At 34.3% G+C, this 18,330-nt stretch overlaps 1 protein-coding gene across 2 annotated transcripts in view; it reads left to right on the forward strand.

Moving 5' to 3' along the window:
- The window catches only part of IKZF2 (IKAROS family zinc finger 2 (Helios)), a 165,778-nt gene that overhangs the window by 128,167 nt on the left and 19,281 nt on the right, over positions 1-18,330 (forward strand). For both annotated transcript variants that reach the window (XM_011990876.1, XM_011990875.1), the window contains one exon: positions 15,017-15,154. In XM_011990876.1, coding sequence (XP_011846266.1) covers positions 15,017-15,154 — 138 coding nt within the window. The remainder of the gene's footprint in view (positions 1-15,016; positions 15,155-18,330) is intronic.

Consider the following 18,330-nt stretch of genomic DNA (forward strand, 5'->3'; position numbering starts at 1 on the left):
GTGTTCAAGTGAAAGGAAGACTCACATTTCTCACTTTAAATCAAAGCTAGAAATGATGAGGCTTAGTGAGGAAGGTATGTCAACAGGCAAAACACGCCAAAAGATAGGCCTCCTGTGCCAAACAGCCACGTTGTGAATGCAAAGGAACTGTTATTGAAGAAAATTTAAAATGCTACTCCAGTGAACACACAAGTGATAAGAAAGCAAACTGCCTTATTTCTGATTATGGAGAAAGTTTCAGTGGTCTGGACAGAAGATCAAACCAGCCACAACATTCTCTTAAAGCCTAATCCTGAGGAAGACCCTAACAATATTCAATTTTCTGAAGGCCACGAGATATGAGGAAACTGCAAAAGAAAAGTTGGAAGCTAGCAGAGGTTGGTTCGTGAGGTTTAAGGAAAGAAGCCATCTTCATTACATAAAAGTGCAAGATGAAGCGGCAAGTGCTGACGTAGAGGCTATAGTAAGTCATCCAGAAGAACTAGCTAAGCTAATTAATGAAGGTGATTGTGGTAAAAAGCACATTTTCAGTATAGACAAAACAGCCTTCTATTAGAAGAAGATGCCATCTAGAGAGGAGAAGTCAATGTCTGGGTTAAAAGCTTCAAAGGACAGGCTGACTCTCTTGGTAGGACAATGTAGCTGGTGACTTAAAGTTGAAGCCTATGCTCATTGACCGTTCCAAAAATCCTAGGGTCTTTAAGAATTATGCTACGTCTACTCTGCCTGTGCTCTATAAATGGAACAGCAAAGTCTGCATGACAGCACATTTGTTTACAATATGGTTTACTGAATAATTTAAGCCTATTGTTTAGATACTGCTCAGAAACAAAAATTCCTCTCAAAATATTATAGTTCATTGACAATGTATCTTGTCACCCAAGACTTCTGATGGACAAGTAAAGCAGATTAATGTTGTTTTCATGGCTGTTAACACAGCATGTATTCTTCAGCCCATGTTCAAGGGGTAATTTCAACTTTCAAGTCTTATTACTTAAGACATACATTTTATAAGGCTAGAGGTGCCATAGACAGTGATTTCTGTGATGGATGTGGGCAAAGTAAGCTGAAAGCCTTCTGAAAAGGATTCAGAATTCTAGATGCCATTGAGAACATTTGTGATTTATCTGAGAAGGTCAAGATATTAACAGGAGTTTGGAAGAAGTTGATGTCAACCTCATGGATGACTTTCAGGAGGTCCAGGACTTCAGTGGAGAAAGGAACTGCAGATGTGGTAGAAACAGCAACATAACTAGAATTAGAGGCGGAGCCTGAAGATGTGATTGAATTACTATAGTCTCATTATAAAATGTGAATGGATAAAGAGTTGCTTCTTACAATGAGTGAAGAAAGTGGTTTCTTGAGATCAAATCTTCTAGTGCAGATCCTGTGAACATTGTTGAAATGACAAGAGAGGATTTAGAATATTATGTTAACTTAGTTGACAAAGCAGTAGCAGAGTTTGAGAGGGTTGAATCCAAGTTTGAAAGAAATTCTACTCTGGGTAAAATCGTATCAAATTACATCACATGCTACAGAGAAATCCTTTGTGAAAGGAAGTGTTGACTGATGTGGCAAACTTCATTGTTGCCTTATGTTAAGGAATTGCCATATCCATCCCAGCCTTCAGCAACCACCAGCCTTATCAATCAGTAGCCATAGACATCAAGGCAACACCCTCCTCCACCAGTGGAAAGATTATGAGTCCGAAGGCTCAGATTATCTTTACAGTGTATGTATGTATGTATGTATGTATGTATGTATTTAAGACAGGGTCTTGCTCTGTTGCCCAGGCTGCAGTGCAGTGGTGCAATCACAACTGACTGTAGCCTTGAAAGTCTGGGCTAAGTGATCCTCCCACCTCAGCCTCTCAGCCTCCCAAGTAGCTGGGACCACTGGTGCAAGCTACCACACCCTGGCTAGTTTTGCTAATTTTGTATTGTTTATAGAGACGAGATTTCATCATGTTGCCCAGGCTGGTCTAGAACTCCTGGGCTCTAGTGATCCTCCTGCCTCCACTTCCCAAAATGCTTGTATTACAGGTGAGAGCCACTGCACCTGGCCTGTTTAGCATTTTTTAGCAATAAAATATTTTTAAAATTAAGGTATATACATTGTTTTTATACACAATTCTATTGCACACTTAATAGACTATGGTATGATATGAACATAACTTTTATCTGAGTGACCCACTTTATCAGGATATATTCTTTATTGTGATGGGCTGGAACTCAACCTGCAATATCTCCAGGATATGCTAGGAGTTTGATGAATTGCAATCTTATTAAAAGGAAGAGTCTATGTAATTTGGATTATTCATTTAATCTGTATGCCTAGTGAATTCTTACTAGCCTTTCTGTTTACTTTTTGTTCCCCATAATGAATATTTTGCATATTTGTAATAATGAAATAGTATCAAATATATCTGCTGTTTCTCTTGTGTCTTAGATTTTACTGTACCATCTCCTCGCCACGCTAAGACTTTTTGCACCTTTATACTTTCTCTAGTCTTTTTCCTACATTCATCAACCAATCTGTTAAATAATTTATGTTACACTTCCAGTGAAAGAAGTGAGCAACCCTTGGAGTTAAATGGTTTTTGAATATAATGTTTATTATTATGATTATATATGCCACATTTTAGGCAGTTGGTAAATTATATGTTATATGAATAAATAATTGATATGTATATATTTTAACAGAAATGGAAAAATTTAGAGAGATTAAACATCTACTTCTGCTTATTGTTTATTTTATTAGCAATGATAAAAATAAGCAATAAAATATTTTATGTGATAAGGAAATGCCGGGGAAGCATAACTGTTACACTGCCAAAATATGTTACAATGTATATTTTGCTTAATCCCATTTTGCTTCCTTATTTTAGGTGTTAAGTTCAAGAAATCTGAGGAAACATGTTTACTTAAAGTGATAGAAAAGTAGATGCCAACAACTTAGGCTCTTATAAAAATAATCTTACATAAGACATTTTCTTTTTTGAATTGTGCCTATTTTTCTTCCAGAGTGCCCGAAACAATAAAAAGGAGTTTTCTTTTGCTTTCAAATGTCTGTGATTTTACTTTAAAGATCCCACACATACTTTTTTATATACATTTTTTCCTGGTGTTTGTGTCCTGTATAAGATTTTCAATTTACTTTGAATATTGTTACATTATAAAACAAATGGCAATATTTGGATGGTTAATAATGTTAGCTCTGTGGATGCAGGAATGACATTTGTCTCATTCAGTGCTGTACCTACAGCACCTAGAATGTGGACGTGGAACACTGGAGGTGCTCAAGAAATTTATGTTAAAGGAACTTAACACCTGGCATATCCTGTTAAAGAAGAGTAACCAGTATTAATGTGGCCAGGCGCGGTGGCTCACGCCTGTAATCCTAGCACTTTGGGAGGCCAAGGCGGGCGGATCACCTGAGGTCAGGAGTTCGAGAGCAGCCTGGCCAATATGGTGAAACCCCGTCTCTACTAAAAATACAAAAATCAGCCAGATGTGGTGGTGCATGCCTGTAGTCCCAGCTACTCGGGAGGCCGAGGCTGGAGAATCATTTGAACCCAGGAGGCGGAGGTTGCAGTGAGCTGAGATGGCGCCACTGCACTCCTGCACTCCTGCACTCCTGCACTCCAGCCTAGGTGACAGAGCGAGACTCCGTCTCACCCAAAAAAATACAAAAAGAAAAAGAAAAATAGTACTAATGCTGGCTTTTTGTGCCTCTTTTATTGTCATAATGCAGTGTTCCTCACGGTATGTTCACAAACAATTATTTACTTGGGAAATTACTAGTGGCTAAAATAAAAAAATTATACTATATAGTTTTTTGGGAAAACATTGGGTTAAATAAATTTTATTTGTTTGCTTTTTTTGTTATTGCAGCTAAACATCCAAAAGAACCTCTGATAGTGCTCATGTACATTGTAAATCTCTAAGAAATCTGCATTAAATATACTGTCTCACAGATTGTTTAAACATTTAACATTCATGCCCCCCACCCTCAAGTACTTTAGTAAACTGTCCTTAGAGAGATAAAAGTTATTTCACTGTAATGATTTTTGACAGACACCTAATTATCCTGAAATGATTTCATATAAAGAGATACTCTTTGAAAGATGTCTCACTTTTCAGGTAGGGCTCTGTTTCCTTTCTCAAATATTCTTTTCCCACTTAATCATTTCATTAAAAAAAGAAATCTAGAGTCATTAAGACTTCTAAAGATTTAGAAAAAAAAGTAGGTGTGGATATTTCTTAAAAATTCTGCATCAGGCAGAATTTTAAAACTTAAAACAGTAAAGAAATCACAACGTGGGAAACTACCAACAATTTTGACCATACAAAAATATAAAACCTCTAAACCTCAAAAAAAGCATAAGTAAAATAGGTAAGTCAAGAAATAAGTCAAAGGCGTTAATATACACAGAGAGCGAACAAATTGATGAGAAAGACAAAAGCAGTAAGATCATAATTAAAAAATAGATGAAGGCATGAAATAGATAATTTGAAAGGATATCATACAAAAGGCTAATAATTTTTTTGTTTAACGTTTAGTTTCACTAATGCAAATGTGAAAGAAATGCAAATTACATTTTATTACCTAGCTCAGTTTTCCCAAACTTTCTTGGTTCATTGTGACCCTAGTGTCTTAATAATTTTGTCAAAGTGCATTTATGGCTAAAAGTAATACTGAACAGTTTCATTTTATTAAGTAGTAAGGTCCAAACAACTTAATAATGATTTGTGCCCTAACAACTTTTTATCCATTTGGGAAAATTATAATATATAAATTGAAACCCAAAACAGTGTTTTGTTTTGTTTTATTTTCATCCTTAGATGGCCACAGTTACTTACTAATGGGATTGTATGCCGTGTTGGGCATGGTACAACTTCCCCAACCTTGAAATCAAGTTGGACACTGCCACTCTCTTTTCCTGTTCCATATTGATTGTCATGCAGTGCTTGCTTTGTAGTGCAGCAACCACTGAAACCCAGCTTCACAAAGATATGACATAATTGAAAGGAATGTAGTGTGATACAATGTTGAAACTGAATAAGTAATGTGCATGATGTCTAAGAGGTATCTCATATTATTTCCCTAAAAATGGAAAATATCATACAGTATCCCTAAGAGTTTGCTTCAGCACCCCAAGTGCCTTACTACAATTTGAGGATATAGGCTAGCACATAAATGGATAATGTATTATTTTAAGGATAGTATTTATTGTTGGTGACAGCATGGTGAAATGGCTTTCTTGCACACTTCTATTTTGAATATGAATTTGCAACACTGTTTTTGAGGCAGCAGTATAGCAATGGGGATCAGAAACCTTAAAATTGTTCATACACAGAGTTCATGCAATGTAACAGACCACTAAGACATAGTAAAACTTACCAGTACTAAGAGCAGAAAAAAATTAAATGCCTGTTTTGCCATATTGTCATTGCTAATATTTCTTCAGAGTAATTTATAATTCTATAAGGTAAATTAGATTTCAGACTCCTATTTTTTGCCTTAGAGTATTTATAGGAAAGTAGGTACATTTAATTTTATTAAAGAAAAATAAATGTGATATATGCATAATGTTAAATTTATGTTATGAAAAATGGTAAATATATTTTCTATATATAAATGCATTGCTTTGTATGTTTCTGTATGTGTAAATGTACATACATCTATATAAAGAATAAAACCTTTACCACATGTATTAGTGCTATTGTAATTTGTTTTATAGATTTCACTAGGATAACTCTTGAAGTGACATATTTCAAAAAAATGTAAGTGAACAAGACTTGGTTCTTCATAGTACTCCATGAATTTATGGTAAATGTTCTTATTTCGAAAAATTTTTATGGCAATTTGACTTTCTCTTACTTTTTGGTAGGTATATGGGTTCTTAGGGGAATGAGGGCAGATTATTTTGTATTTCTGATTCCACATAAAGACAGGTAGATGAAATGCTAGTAAATGCCAGGAAACTATTTCTTAATTGAACAGTTGGCCAAATTGTCAAGTTTTCTTTACTAGATATTTAATTTGTAATTCATTCCTCATATCTGGAATCTGTCTCTGTATCTTTGACAGATTACACCAGTAAATCTCTCATTTTTGTTACTATAGGGCTATTGGTGAGGGACAATATGTCAAAGAAAAGACTATATGTTGACTTTTGAGGCAATTGAGAAACACTGCTGTCTTTTGTGTCGTAGAATCCTTAGTATTGTAACACATCTTAAGATTGTATTTATAGGAAACTATTTCAGTTACCTGAATTGTATTGGTGCTAAAGCTTTAAAAGTTAGTGTGACTTCTTGGTATTTAATCCAATTTAAAAAATCCATTTAATCCATGAAGAAGTATTGGGGACCAGATTTATCTTCCCAACTCAAGCAACTAGAAGATTAGACAAAATATATTAGATAAATTTTAGACAATAACAATAAACAATGCAAGACTGTGGTCCTTGAGAGAGAAAAATAAAAATAAAAAAACCCAAACTTGTAAGTCCTATGCCCCCAACTTACTTTCTTGAGGCGATTTCCAGGCCATAGCTCCAGGACATCAAACCCAGAGCCAGGTAGTCTTGCTGAATTGAGAAGACAGATCAGAGACCAGGGAGACCAGTGTGTTTAGTGCATGCAAAGCAGAGTAACACATTGGAGGAAGCTGCACAGAAAAAGCTCTGGAGTTTTGCAGAGTAGAGGGCTCCCTTGATTCTTTGGCTAAATAGTTATCTACTTATCTGTACGAGGTAACTACCTGAAGTTGGGAAAAGAAACACTAGGAAGCAGAAGGCCAGGTAATTTCTGGAACACATAGAAGTCTGGGTATAATTAATTCTCACCAGTCAAAGTGAGAAGGTCTTGTAATATGCAAGACACTGAGTAAAGTCCTTCGAAGAGTATTGCCTTAGTACTGGAGCTAAGCTAGTCTTTAGACTGAAGCATGCTCTGGACCTGCCGTCAAGCATTAAAGTAAATTTTGAAAGGATCAAACTAATTCCAAGTAACATAACTGCATATTGGGATAAGTCAATCACATTGTAAAGAAATGCAGTAAAATCTAGAATCAATTAAAGGAAAATTCACAATATCCAGCATTCCATTAAAAAACTAACAGATATGCAAAAACATAGACAATATTATTTATAATCAGGAGAATAATCAAGCAATAGAAATAGATCCAGAAATGGCCAAAATAGTGGAATTTGAAGACAAAGTTGATAAAACAACCATTATATATGTACTCCATGTATTCAAGAATGTAGAGGAAAACATGAACATGATGTGTAGAAGTGGTGCTTAGAGGGAAATTTGTAATTTAGACACTTAGTTTATATTGGAAACGAAGAAAATCTCAAACTAATGATCTTAAGCTTCCTTAAGAGATTTAAAAAGAACAAGATCAATCCAAAGTATGTTAAGAAAAAAAATAAAAATGATAAAGACTGAAACCAATGAAAGAGTAAAACAAAAATAATGGAGAAAAGTCAGTGAAATTGAAGACTGATTATATGAAAAGATCAATAAAGTAGATAAACCTCTAGCAAGACCAATCAATATAAAAAGATCACATAATTTGGCATCATCCAGAATAAAAACGGGAAATCGCTAAAAATCCTGTAGCCATTGGAAGCATAATATGGGAATATTGTGAATAACGTTATGTCAAATTCAGCTAGATGAAATAAAAAATAGAAATTATTGACTCATTCAAGAAGAAATACATACTCTGAATAGCCTATATTTATTCCAGGAATTGAAATTGAAGTTAAAAACCTTCCTGCAAAGAAAACTCCAGATGACTTCACTGGTAAATTCTGTCAAACATTTAAGGAAAATGTAATTTAAGAAAAACATTAAAGGAACAAATTCCTCTAGAGAATAGAAAAGGGAGGGAGGGAGGCCTCCAAACAAATTATGTTCAACATTACTCTGACACCAAAATCAAAGACATTACAAGAAAAAAATACTACATAATGGTATTCTTCATGATGCAGATGCAAAAGTCCTTAAAATTTTAACACATTGAATCTAGAATATATAAAAAGCATAATATATCATGACCAAGTGGGATTTATCTTAGGAATTTAAAGTTGGTTTAACATTGGGTGAAAAAAAATACCACTCAGTGTAATTTTCCATATTAACAGACTAAAAAAGAAAAGATTTTAGTTTATCTTTAAAGTTGCAGAAAAAGTATTTGACTTAATTCAGCATTCATGTATTATAAAATTTCTCAGCAATAGAGTAGAAAAGAACTTCCTCATAATGAAGGTTATCATTTGATGAATGTAAAAAGAAAAGGTGGACACTTAGGTTGATTCCATATCTTGGCTATTGTGAATAATGATGTAATAAACATGGTAATGCACATATTTATTTGACATACTGAGAATAATCAAATGTATTTCTATATGCTAGGAATTAATAGTTGGACATTGGAATTTAGAAAGCAATGCCATTGATCATAACATCCCAAAATGTATGAGATACTTAGAGATAAATTTAGTAATATGTGTAAGAACTGTGCACTTAAAATTATAATACATTGCTGAGATAAATTAAAGACTTCAATAAATGAAGAGATGAGACATTATCATGATTTAAAAGATTCAGTATTGTTAAGATGTTGGTTTCTCCTGAAATTGAGTCTGTCAGTTCAAGGCAATTTCAGTCAAAATCCCAACAGACTTTTTAACAGAAATTGGCAAACTGATTTCAAACTTTGTTTGGAAATGCAGACCTAAAATAGCCAAAATAGTTTTGAAAAGGCAAATTTGGATGACTTGCACTACCTGATTCCAACTTTATCCTAAGACTTGCTCTGTTGGTTTAAGGATAGACATAGAGATTAATGGAATGGAATAGAGTCCAGAAATAGACCCCAAATTGATCAGTTGATTTTCAGCAAAAGTACTGAGATAATTTAAGGGGGGAAAGGATAATGTTTTCTACAAATGGGTCTAGAACAATTGAATACCCATATTTTTGAAAAGAATGGTCTAAGACTCTTATGCCATATATAAAAATTAAGTTGAAATAGCCATAGACTTTTGACAACTATAGTAATAATGTGAAGAGATGTTAAACACATATTTATATGCTTTATCTGTATATATGTAAATATTCTGTAATATATGAAACAGTATGTACTTATTATATATAGTACAAACATGTGTTTTTTGAGAGGTAAGGGACAAACATCCAAATAAGAGACTTTAGACCGAAGATATACATTCATATTTCAGAAATTTCAGAACATCAGTGACAAACTGAAGTTACTAAGAGCTTTCAGACAAACAGGACACATATAAAGCTACATTTATATAATACTTTTAAAAAGAAACTTTGGAGGTTAGTAGCCCAGTGGAAAAAAGTCTTCAAAATGTTAAGAGAAAATGACTTTCAACTTGGAAATTCTAAACCCAACAAAGAGGAAAACATGGGGTTCAGGCAGCAAAAGACTAACCATGAGGGAGACAAAGGAAAGTTCTGGATAACAACTCTGTAATAAACCCAGGGTACCATCAGTTCCAACTGGGGAAAGGGGTGCCAATGGTTGTGAGAAAGCAAGAGGAAAGTGGGGTTGGCAAGGACCTATGACATTGTTTTGGACTCTGAGTGTTTAGAACAGTTATCAGTAAGGTGTGAGAACCTCAGAGGAGGGGAGTAAGTGGACTGGATATAGAAACACAAGCAAAATAAAAAGTGAGACGATTATTAACTCTAGGAAAAATTAAAAGCTGCACAAAAAAGGAAATGTAATCACTGTTGAACCAAATAGTATGTTATGATTAATATTTCTGTGACTACTGGAAATTTCCATTTCTATACTATTATCAGAAATGATTATGTAACTATTGAAAGACCACAGAAGTGAGAATTGAGAGGGTGTTTGTAAGAGCTGAATCCTTAACTACCAAGACACAGAAGCAGTAGATTATCTCTAAACCCGATGAATAAAAATAACCTATATATTATTTAGAAATATGAATATAATCACCAGAAGAAGGAGCTGAAAATGGTTGCTTTTTGGGATTTCGATTAGATTGCTTGGGGGCAGGTAGGGCAGCACCGGGAAGAGACTGTGTATTTCATTAAATGCCACTTGGGACTATTTGATTTTTTTTAATAGGCATATCTAACTATGGTAAAAAGAAAAATAGTCATTAAACTAATAAAAAAAAAGGACTCAGAATGCTAGGCAAACTGAATAATTCAGCATTACCGTAACTCTAGAATCTGGGAGAAAATGTTACCTAACAACAGCAACAAAAATATCACTTCATAATATGGGAAAATGTTCAAAATATACTGTTCAATAAAATAAACAGGTTATAAAATACAGTGTATAAAATAACTCATTTTCACACCAAAATTTATCTTTGCATGCATTAAAAAAAGCATGAGTATGATACTGAAATACCAAAGACAGTTATTTCTAAATGATATAATTATGGATTTTACTGGTGATTAAAAAATTTTTATGTGAATGTTTTACATTTGAAATTAGAAAAAGATTTAAGAAAAACTAATGAGAGAAAGCTATTTTAAAAGTTTCGAGATGGTCTCACTCATAAAAACTGCACTGATTAGTTCTTTCTGTGAGCAAAGCACCCTGCTAAACTCTTTGGAGGTTACAAAGATACATAAGATATGGTTAAAATTTCTCAAAAAGGTCAAGATCTAACATGAAGATGAAAATTGGTGTGTAAATACCAGTGTAAAAGTCACAAATAATGTAAGATAGAGTGATAGAGTTTTCAAAGCGTTCTAAGCATGAGGGTCAATACAGGAATAGTTCTTTAGTGAGAAAGATCACTTTAAAATGGAACAGAGTTAAGGAGGTTGGAAGTGGAAGGATGCGGACGATTTCAAGAGGTAGGAATCATGTGAGGCCATTACAGCAAAAAACAAGACTCAGAAGTGTAGGTGCAAAGTAATTTTGACTGGAGCCTGGGGTAGGAGTGGGACATGCACTTTGGGACCAGATTGTATCGGGTGCTGAATGCCAGGTAAAGGGATTTCAACTTAGTTCAATAAAAGTTAACAGTTATTGAAGGTTGTTGGAGAGAGGAATAAAATAATTACACATGGGAAGAGAAAGCCTATTTGAAGTCTATTATGCCAGCCCAGGTGAGCAATAATGAAGGCCTGAACTAGGATATTGATTGTGAGAATGAAAAGAAGGGATCAAATTGAGAATCATTTTACGAGTCCAGTATATGGAATTTAGCAGCGATTTGAAGTAGGAAAAGAGGTAGAAGGTAAAAAAGTGGTGCACTGTTGTGAATCTTGAGTATTAGAACAGTGGTAATGCTAGCAAAGGAGGGCAGTCAGAACAAAGAGGGAGTTTTGTGGAGGAAGATAGTTGTGGGTATCTTGAATGATTTGCTTTTGGGGGAATATCCATGAGGTAAGACTCAAAAGGCAGTTGAAAGTATGGATTTGAAGTAGTCATTCAGCAAATACATATTGACTCCTATGTTTAATAATTTGATATGTATTATCAATTTAAAATTGAGTAAAACAAGATCTCTGTCCTTATGAGGCTCATCATTTGGACTAGGGAAATAAATAGATATCAAATCGATAATTACAACACAGTTGTTATAAGTAATGCATCAACAGAGTATGAACAGAGTTATGTGACAGCAGAGGAGACAGCTGTGTCCTGATGCTCTTTGTTTTTGTTGTAGGGAAGGGATTCATTCAGATATTCAGAGATGTACATGGCCAATTGGAGCTTACAAACATGGGAAATTATTCTTGACCTGATGTGGATGTTTCATAAAAATGAGCACTTCATTTAGAGAGCAAAGAGGGAGAACATTGTACTGAGAACAATATCTGAAGGGGTGTATGTAACATATTTGCAAGTTAGGAAAAAACTGAGAAGCAGTGGGCGGAATGTAGGATCTGATCTCAGATGCTAAAACAGGAGACCCAAGACACAAGAAAGCTTGATAGTGGCCAAGAGATTAGGAAGATAAAGGATTAATAAAAGTCTACGGATTTAATGATTCAGAGACCACTGACTTTTCAAAAATGCTTCCATAATAGGAGAAAAAGTCTGCTTCAGTTGGTGACAATATGTAGTAATAATAATAATAACTATTATAAAAATAAAGGTAGTGAAATATTGGTCCTTTTATATGAATATATATGTTATACATATTAATTATGTATTACTTTAAAGATAAACTCATGTACAGATAAATACATGTATAGGGAGTAAGTATAAATAATATTTTTATAAACTTTATTTTTCAGAAATAGTATGAAAAGGATAAGAAATGGTCTTGTGGAGATAGTAAAGCCATTGAATTTGCAGGGATTGTTGGTGATGTCTGAAAACAATTTTCAAAAGAGTAGTAAGGGCAGAATGTAGACTTTGAAGGAGCTAAGTATATAGAAGAAAATAAATGACTACAGGTCTCAGAAATCCTGAAATCCTGCCTTTCCACCCCCACTCCCCAGCTGTGTAATGACTACTTTTTCTTCAGTTATCACCTGAAATGTTCCTACTTCAAACAGACCTTGTTCAACCTTTTCAAACTAGTTTCCCCATGTTATATTACGACAGCATTCTTTTGCTCCATGTAACCGCCCACAATTTATAATATATTGCTTGTGTATTTATTAAATGTCTGTCTTCCTCACCAGACTGTCAGTTGCATATGGATAGGCACCATGGGAATTTGTTTTCCACTTTACATTTTAGCCTCGTCAGCATTGATGCACAGTAGTCTGTTACTAAATACATATTGAATGAATGAGAGAGGTAAAAGGATAGATTGTCTCCAGAACAAATTTATTGGAAATAGAGTAGTTGTAAGAAATGTCCAAATCCAACATGTCACCTAATAATTGGGTTGCTGGAATAGAATGGAGATGAAGAGTTGGGAAAATTAAAGTTGTACTTTTATAACAAAGCCCAACTCAAATCCCTGTTGGATTCAATGATGGGATGAAGAGGAAGGAGTGATGCTTTAAAATAGAGGACAAAATGGAAGAAGCTGAATTAAAGCAGATGCTATAGTAATGAGTGTAGTAAAAAATGAGTAGAAAACAGTAAAAACTTCATGTCTCTTCTTTCTTATCAGGTGAGTTGGGACTTTTAGAGGGTTGTGAGCCAAGGGCAGTAGAATGAAAAACCATGTTTTAATTAAATTGATAAGATACAATGATTGCTTAAAGAAATAAGAGGAAGAAAGTATTGGAGAATATGCTCATGGTACAACAGAGGCATCATAATGTGATGGGACTAATACCAGGGAAGACCAGAAAATGACTGAAGTAGTTTACAGTGGGCTATTAGCTTCAATGTAAGCGCTTAATAAGTATTAATTGGTTAATAAGCTTGTTCAGTGTAAATTTGTTACTATTTCTAGAGAAATATTACAGAACAACCCAAAATTGAGTAATGCAAATCGCAAACAGATACTTTTTCTTATGTAGTCCCATATCTTGGAACATAATTACATGTAAATTTATTTATATTATTTACACTAGATGATTTCAGCAAAACTTATTTTCTTGTATTTTTAATGCTGTCACATGGTGATATAAGTTCTGCACAGTATTATCAGCTACTTCCCAGAAATCCATGGTTCCAAAAAATAGAAGCTAGTTTGCCAAACATTTTTTAAAAACTGAATAATCACTCCATAAATAGCTTTTATGATAGTTTACAAACAATTATGATTATGAAATAACTGATCTTAATTTATGTGTACCTCAATTACATTCTATTAAAATTTTGCCCCCCCCAAAAAAGATTTGGTGTAGTTTTCTTTTTCGTTAGTACTGTGAAACTTTTAGGCAGCCATGAATACCTTGCCTTGTTACAGTATTTCAATTCCTCTTGTGACCAATGTCATAGCATGGGTTTATAAGATGACGAGTTAGGGATGCTATCTTTGGTCATGAAAAAGAGTTGTCTGTTATTCTCTGGGCAAAACTAAATAATTCCTATGGGAGTCAAATAGAGACATGGGCGAGGATCACATTGTGCTTTACTACTGAGGGCTTTGGCACAGACCACCTGGGGTTTTATGTTGTTCTGTATTCATTCAAAACCAAGAGTCAAAGTGCTCTGTGATGTCCGTATGAAGAGTCATGCATTAAAACATGCTTCTTTCTGTAGAGATTATATTTTTCTTCTTACTTTGTTTTTTAAAGTTTTTTTTTTTTTTTTTTTACTGAACATCTTAGTATTTTAACAGATGTATTGAGATAATGACACTGAGATAATGGCTCCCTAGCTATTAGGGAATAATTCATTTCCTGAATGTGAGATGTTTTGGAAACTATTACTATCATTTCATAACTACATATTGTGTAATAATCCTGACTCAAAGCACCTAGTAGGTTAATTCTTGGTATTATGAAAGCTGATGAGGGAGAATATACTTATCTGCCACAAAATTTTGCATGTGTGAATAGTTGTTACCAAAGTGAAAAGAAAGGAAACTACTTTCATCTGTACTTTTTCTCACCACTTGAGTTCTTTTTAATCTTCTTGGTACCCAAGAATAATCTGTTTATTAAACGGTGACATTTCAAGTTGTTGCATTTTAAGTTTTCTTCTGTAAAATTCTCTGCCCTTACCCGAAAAGAAAGAAAAAAAAAAAAACTTATGATGTATCTAGGATACTCCTGATTTGTCTTTTAATGAGTCAAAGCTGAGAGTCAATGTATTAAGAGTCAGATAATTTGAAGATTGATCATCAGGCCCTCAAGGTCTAGAATACAGTCAGAGCAAGAATTTGATTCAGTATTTCCCTGTTGCCAGAGGTACGATCCGCCTGTCTTCTTGTTGTCTTTTAGTCTTGGTAGAAATGTATTATCTTTTCTTGCCAAAATGGGAATGTAAAGGAGGAAGAGATTTAAGTCTGAAAATTATATGAGTGCTTCCCCCTAGACTATCAAAAGTTAGCTATTGATTTTGCTTTGAATGTGGATGGGACTGACAGCACACTGACCTTGAGTTCTCTTCACAGTGGGTAAACCTCACAAGTGCAACTACTGTGGACGAAGCTACAAGCAGCGCAGTTCACTGGAGGAGCACAAGGAACGCTGCCACAACTATCTCCAGAATGTCAGCATGGAGGCTGCTGGGCAGGTCATGAGTCACCATGGTGGGTAGAAATTGGATTCATCATTTTTATTTCCCCCTACTGCTTTTGTAGTTCAACATGAAGATAAAATCTTATGCTGTTTAAAACTATTTTAGATCACTTTAACTTAAATGAGTTGAGCTTTGGGGTACATTGCAGATAATCTATATTGAAATTTTGCAATATTCCCAAATTATTTCTGATAACATTTGACTTATCATAATAATGGCAACCAACATTTAATATACCAAAGGCAGGTGCTGTTTACTCTTCTTTTTCATTTAGCTAACCAGATAGATAGAGCTGGTTCCACGTTAGTTTGTAGGTTGCCTTAAAGAATGCAAGTGATCAGTCATATAATTTGAAATTTCTCCAATCGGCCCTTTAATTTTTCTGAGAAATTACTGATTTTGCTTTCTACAATGTGCAAAACAATCTAGACCAAAAATAGACACCATCTCTCTCCATAAAAAACATTCTCCAAGCAAAACATCCTCATCTCTAACTACACTGTGGCAGGTAGGAAGACAATCCCTAAGGTTTATCAATGAATAATCCTCTGTTCCTGAAAAGTTAATTTTAATAATCAGCCTTATATAGGAAAATAATGAATTTCAATTCTTTTTCTTTAATTTATTTTTATTTTTTTATTATATTTTAAGTTCTAGGGTACATGTGCTGAATTTCAGTTCTTAAGATTTGTAGTGTCTGTCTTGTCTTACTAATTAGATTTGTATAGTGATAACTTTTATTTTTACAAAGACAAAAATCTCAACTTATTAGTACATGTATATATTTTATTTATTTTTTAAAATTATTTTTTATTTTATTATTCTTTTTTTTGAGATGGACTCTTCACTTTGCCACCCAGTCTGGAGGGCAGTGGCGCGATCTCAGCTCACCGCAACCTCTGCCTCCCAAGTTCAAGGGATTCCCCTGCCTCAGCCTGCTGAGTAGCTGGAATTACAGGCATGCGCCACCAGGCCTGGCTAATTTTTGTATTTTTAGTAGAGACAGGGTTTCGCCATGTTGGCCAGGCTGGTCTCAAACGCCTGACCTCAGGTGAGCTGCCCGCCTTGACTTCCCAAAGTGCTGGGATTACAGGTGTAAACCACTGCACCTGGCTACTTGTATATCTTTTATTTAAAAAAGGTTTGCCCAGTATTAAATGGTATAGTTGGGGATTGCACAGTCACTTTTAAAATATAAATATCTATGTATTGGCTTAGACATAGCCAGGTCAAGGATTATTTCTGGGGTTTTCTGTTTGTTTTATAGAGTATATACTGTGGAACTGTGTGTGTTGGACAGCTAGTGATTATGTGTTGTTGAATTGGGGATTTTTTTAATTTAAAATTTTTCTTGTTATTCTGAATAACTGAAATGTTTCCTTCTAGTTTCTATAATCTAAAGAATCTAATTCTATTGATTGTTTTGATCAAGTCCATTTATTTTTATATTATCATCATTAACATTTTTTATAAACCTATCTGTGTATCAAGTCTTGGTAAATGTGATATTTCAAGCTTGCATTACCTGGGCTGATGACGATAGCATAGGATCTAGAACATAGAGATTACAAAATGGTGTGTGTCGGAGTCTGCCAAACCTGCTCTGGCTACATGGTGTCTGGGTGTGTCACTCACAGGCTGAGTTTGAGGATTAAATGTGATGAGATGTGTAATAAATGCCCAACAAATGGTTTACTTTACCACTAACGTTTGAGAACATTAAATAACTCAGTAACAGTAAATGTGCTATTCCCTATAAATTTGTTATTTACCAGCAATAACTTAAGCATTAGAGGTTTCATTTGCTGACCAAACACACTGTTACTATTTAAATTGTTGGATTTAAGGGTAAGTTGAGGCAGGAAGCTGATGGAAGCTTAGGGGAATACCAAATCTTCCCCAAAACACCTTTATGGCATTGCTACTAGTTTTTCTATATGATGTTCTCCCATTACAGTTCTGACATTTGATGGGGTTATGCATTTCCAACTTTATTTATTATTTTTGCATTCCTAGTTATTTATGGAATTCTGTATTGCATACATACTCCTAAAAGACTATATGGTAATAGGGAGGTAAAATGTAAATAAATTATTATAATCAACATTTAATTATCTGTTGGCAGACTAAACTTTTAGAGAATCAAATGCTAATGAAAAATTTAAACAAGTGCATTTTGGGGAAAGCAAAGACATGTCTTCTAAACAACTAGGGCCTCAGTCTTAACCCCTGTTCCCCAGATTGCTTAGCCCTCCACAGGCATAGGCCCTTTACAGGTGGTGCGAAAGCTGGAACCAAGTGGAGGAAAATGGGAAAGAGGCAGGGGCACTGGGTAGGTAGAGCAGAGGGTAAAACCAAAGAGGATAAGGGGTTGAGGGTAGCTTCTGATACCATTTATAGAACCAAATATTCTTAAATATTGGATATCGTTTTAACCACATAATTTTATATTCATGCCATTTCATACTGTACTTTTTCTGGGTTTGTTGTAACAATAATTTGAGATTATCCTTAATCTTCTCTTCCTTTTATTAACATGCTTAATGGGAAATTGGCCATATGAGGTAGGAGTTGATAAATACTGTAAGAGAAAAACATGGTTCTGTAAAATGCTGCTAGAGTTCATCATTAACATATGTCTCATATAAATAGCTTGGCATATGTCTCTTTTTAAACAGAACCACGATAAAACTTACATTTATCCCCTTCTCTTGCTGTATCTTATTTATTTGTTTTCCTTTTTTGTGGTAGATATGAGAGTTGCCATCATTTTGGTTGCCATTAGCTCCATGAAATGATTTAACTATTACTCGTTTTTAAAAAATATCTGACATAGTTATATTTCCTAGTCTGTCTTTTCCAAAACATGTTTTTCCCTATGCTGTTCTTCTAGTATGGAATTTTTTAAAGAAAAAGAGGCATTTTTCACTTTACTCAGAAAACATTTATCAAGAGCTTACTATGTGCCAAGTTATATGGAACATTCTGGGATATAAAAATAAATGGACACAGTTTTTTAATACACTTACTTTATAGTCTGGTAGGAAATACATACTTTAAGAAAATAAAATACAATGGAGCAAAAGCTCTAATAAAGATGCATACACAGTTCTGTGGGAACATAGATGCAGAATTTACCTAACTCTGGAACAAAGTCAAGAGAGGCTTCTTACATGCAAGAGTGTT

Source organism: Mandrillus leucophaeus, unplaced genomic scaffold, assembly GCF_000951045.1.
Source record: "Mandrillus leucophaeus isolate KB7577 unplaced genomic scaffold, Mleu.le_1.0 Scaffold386, whole genome shotgun sequence".
NCBI classification, from domain to species: domain Eukaryota; kingdom Metazoa; phylum Chordata; class Mammalia; order Primates; family Cercopithecidae; genus Mandrillus; species Mandrillus leucophaeus.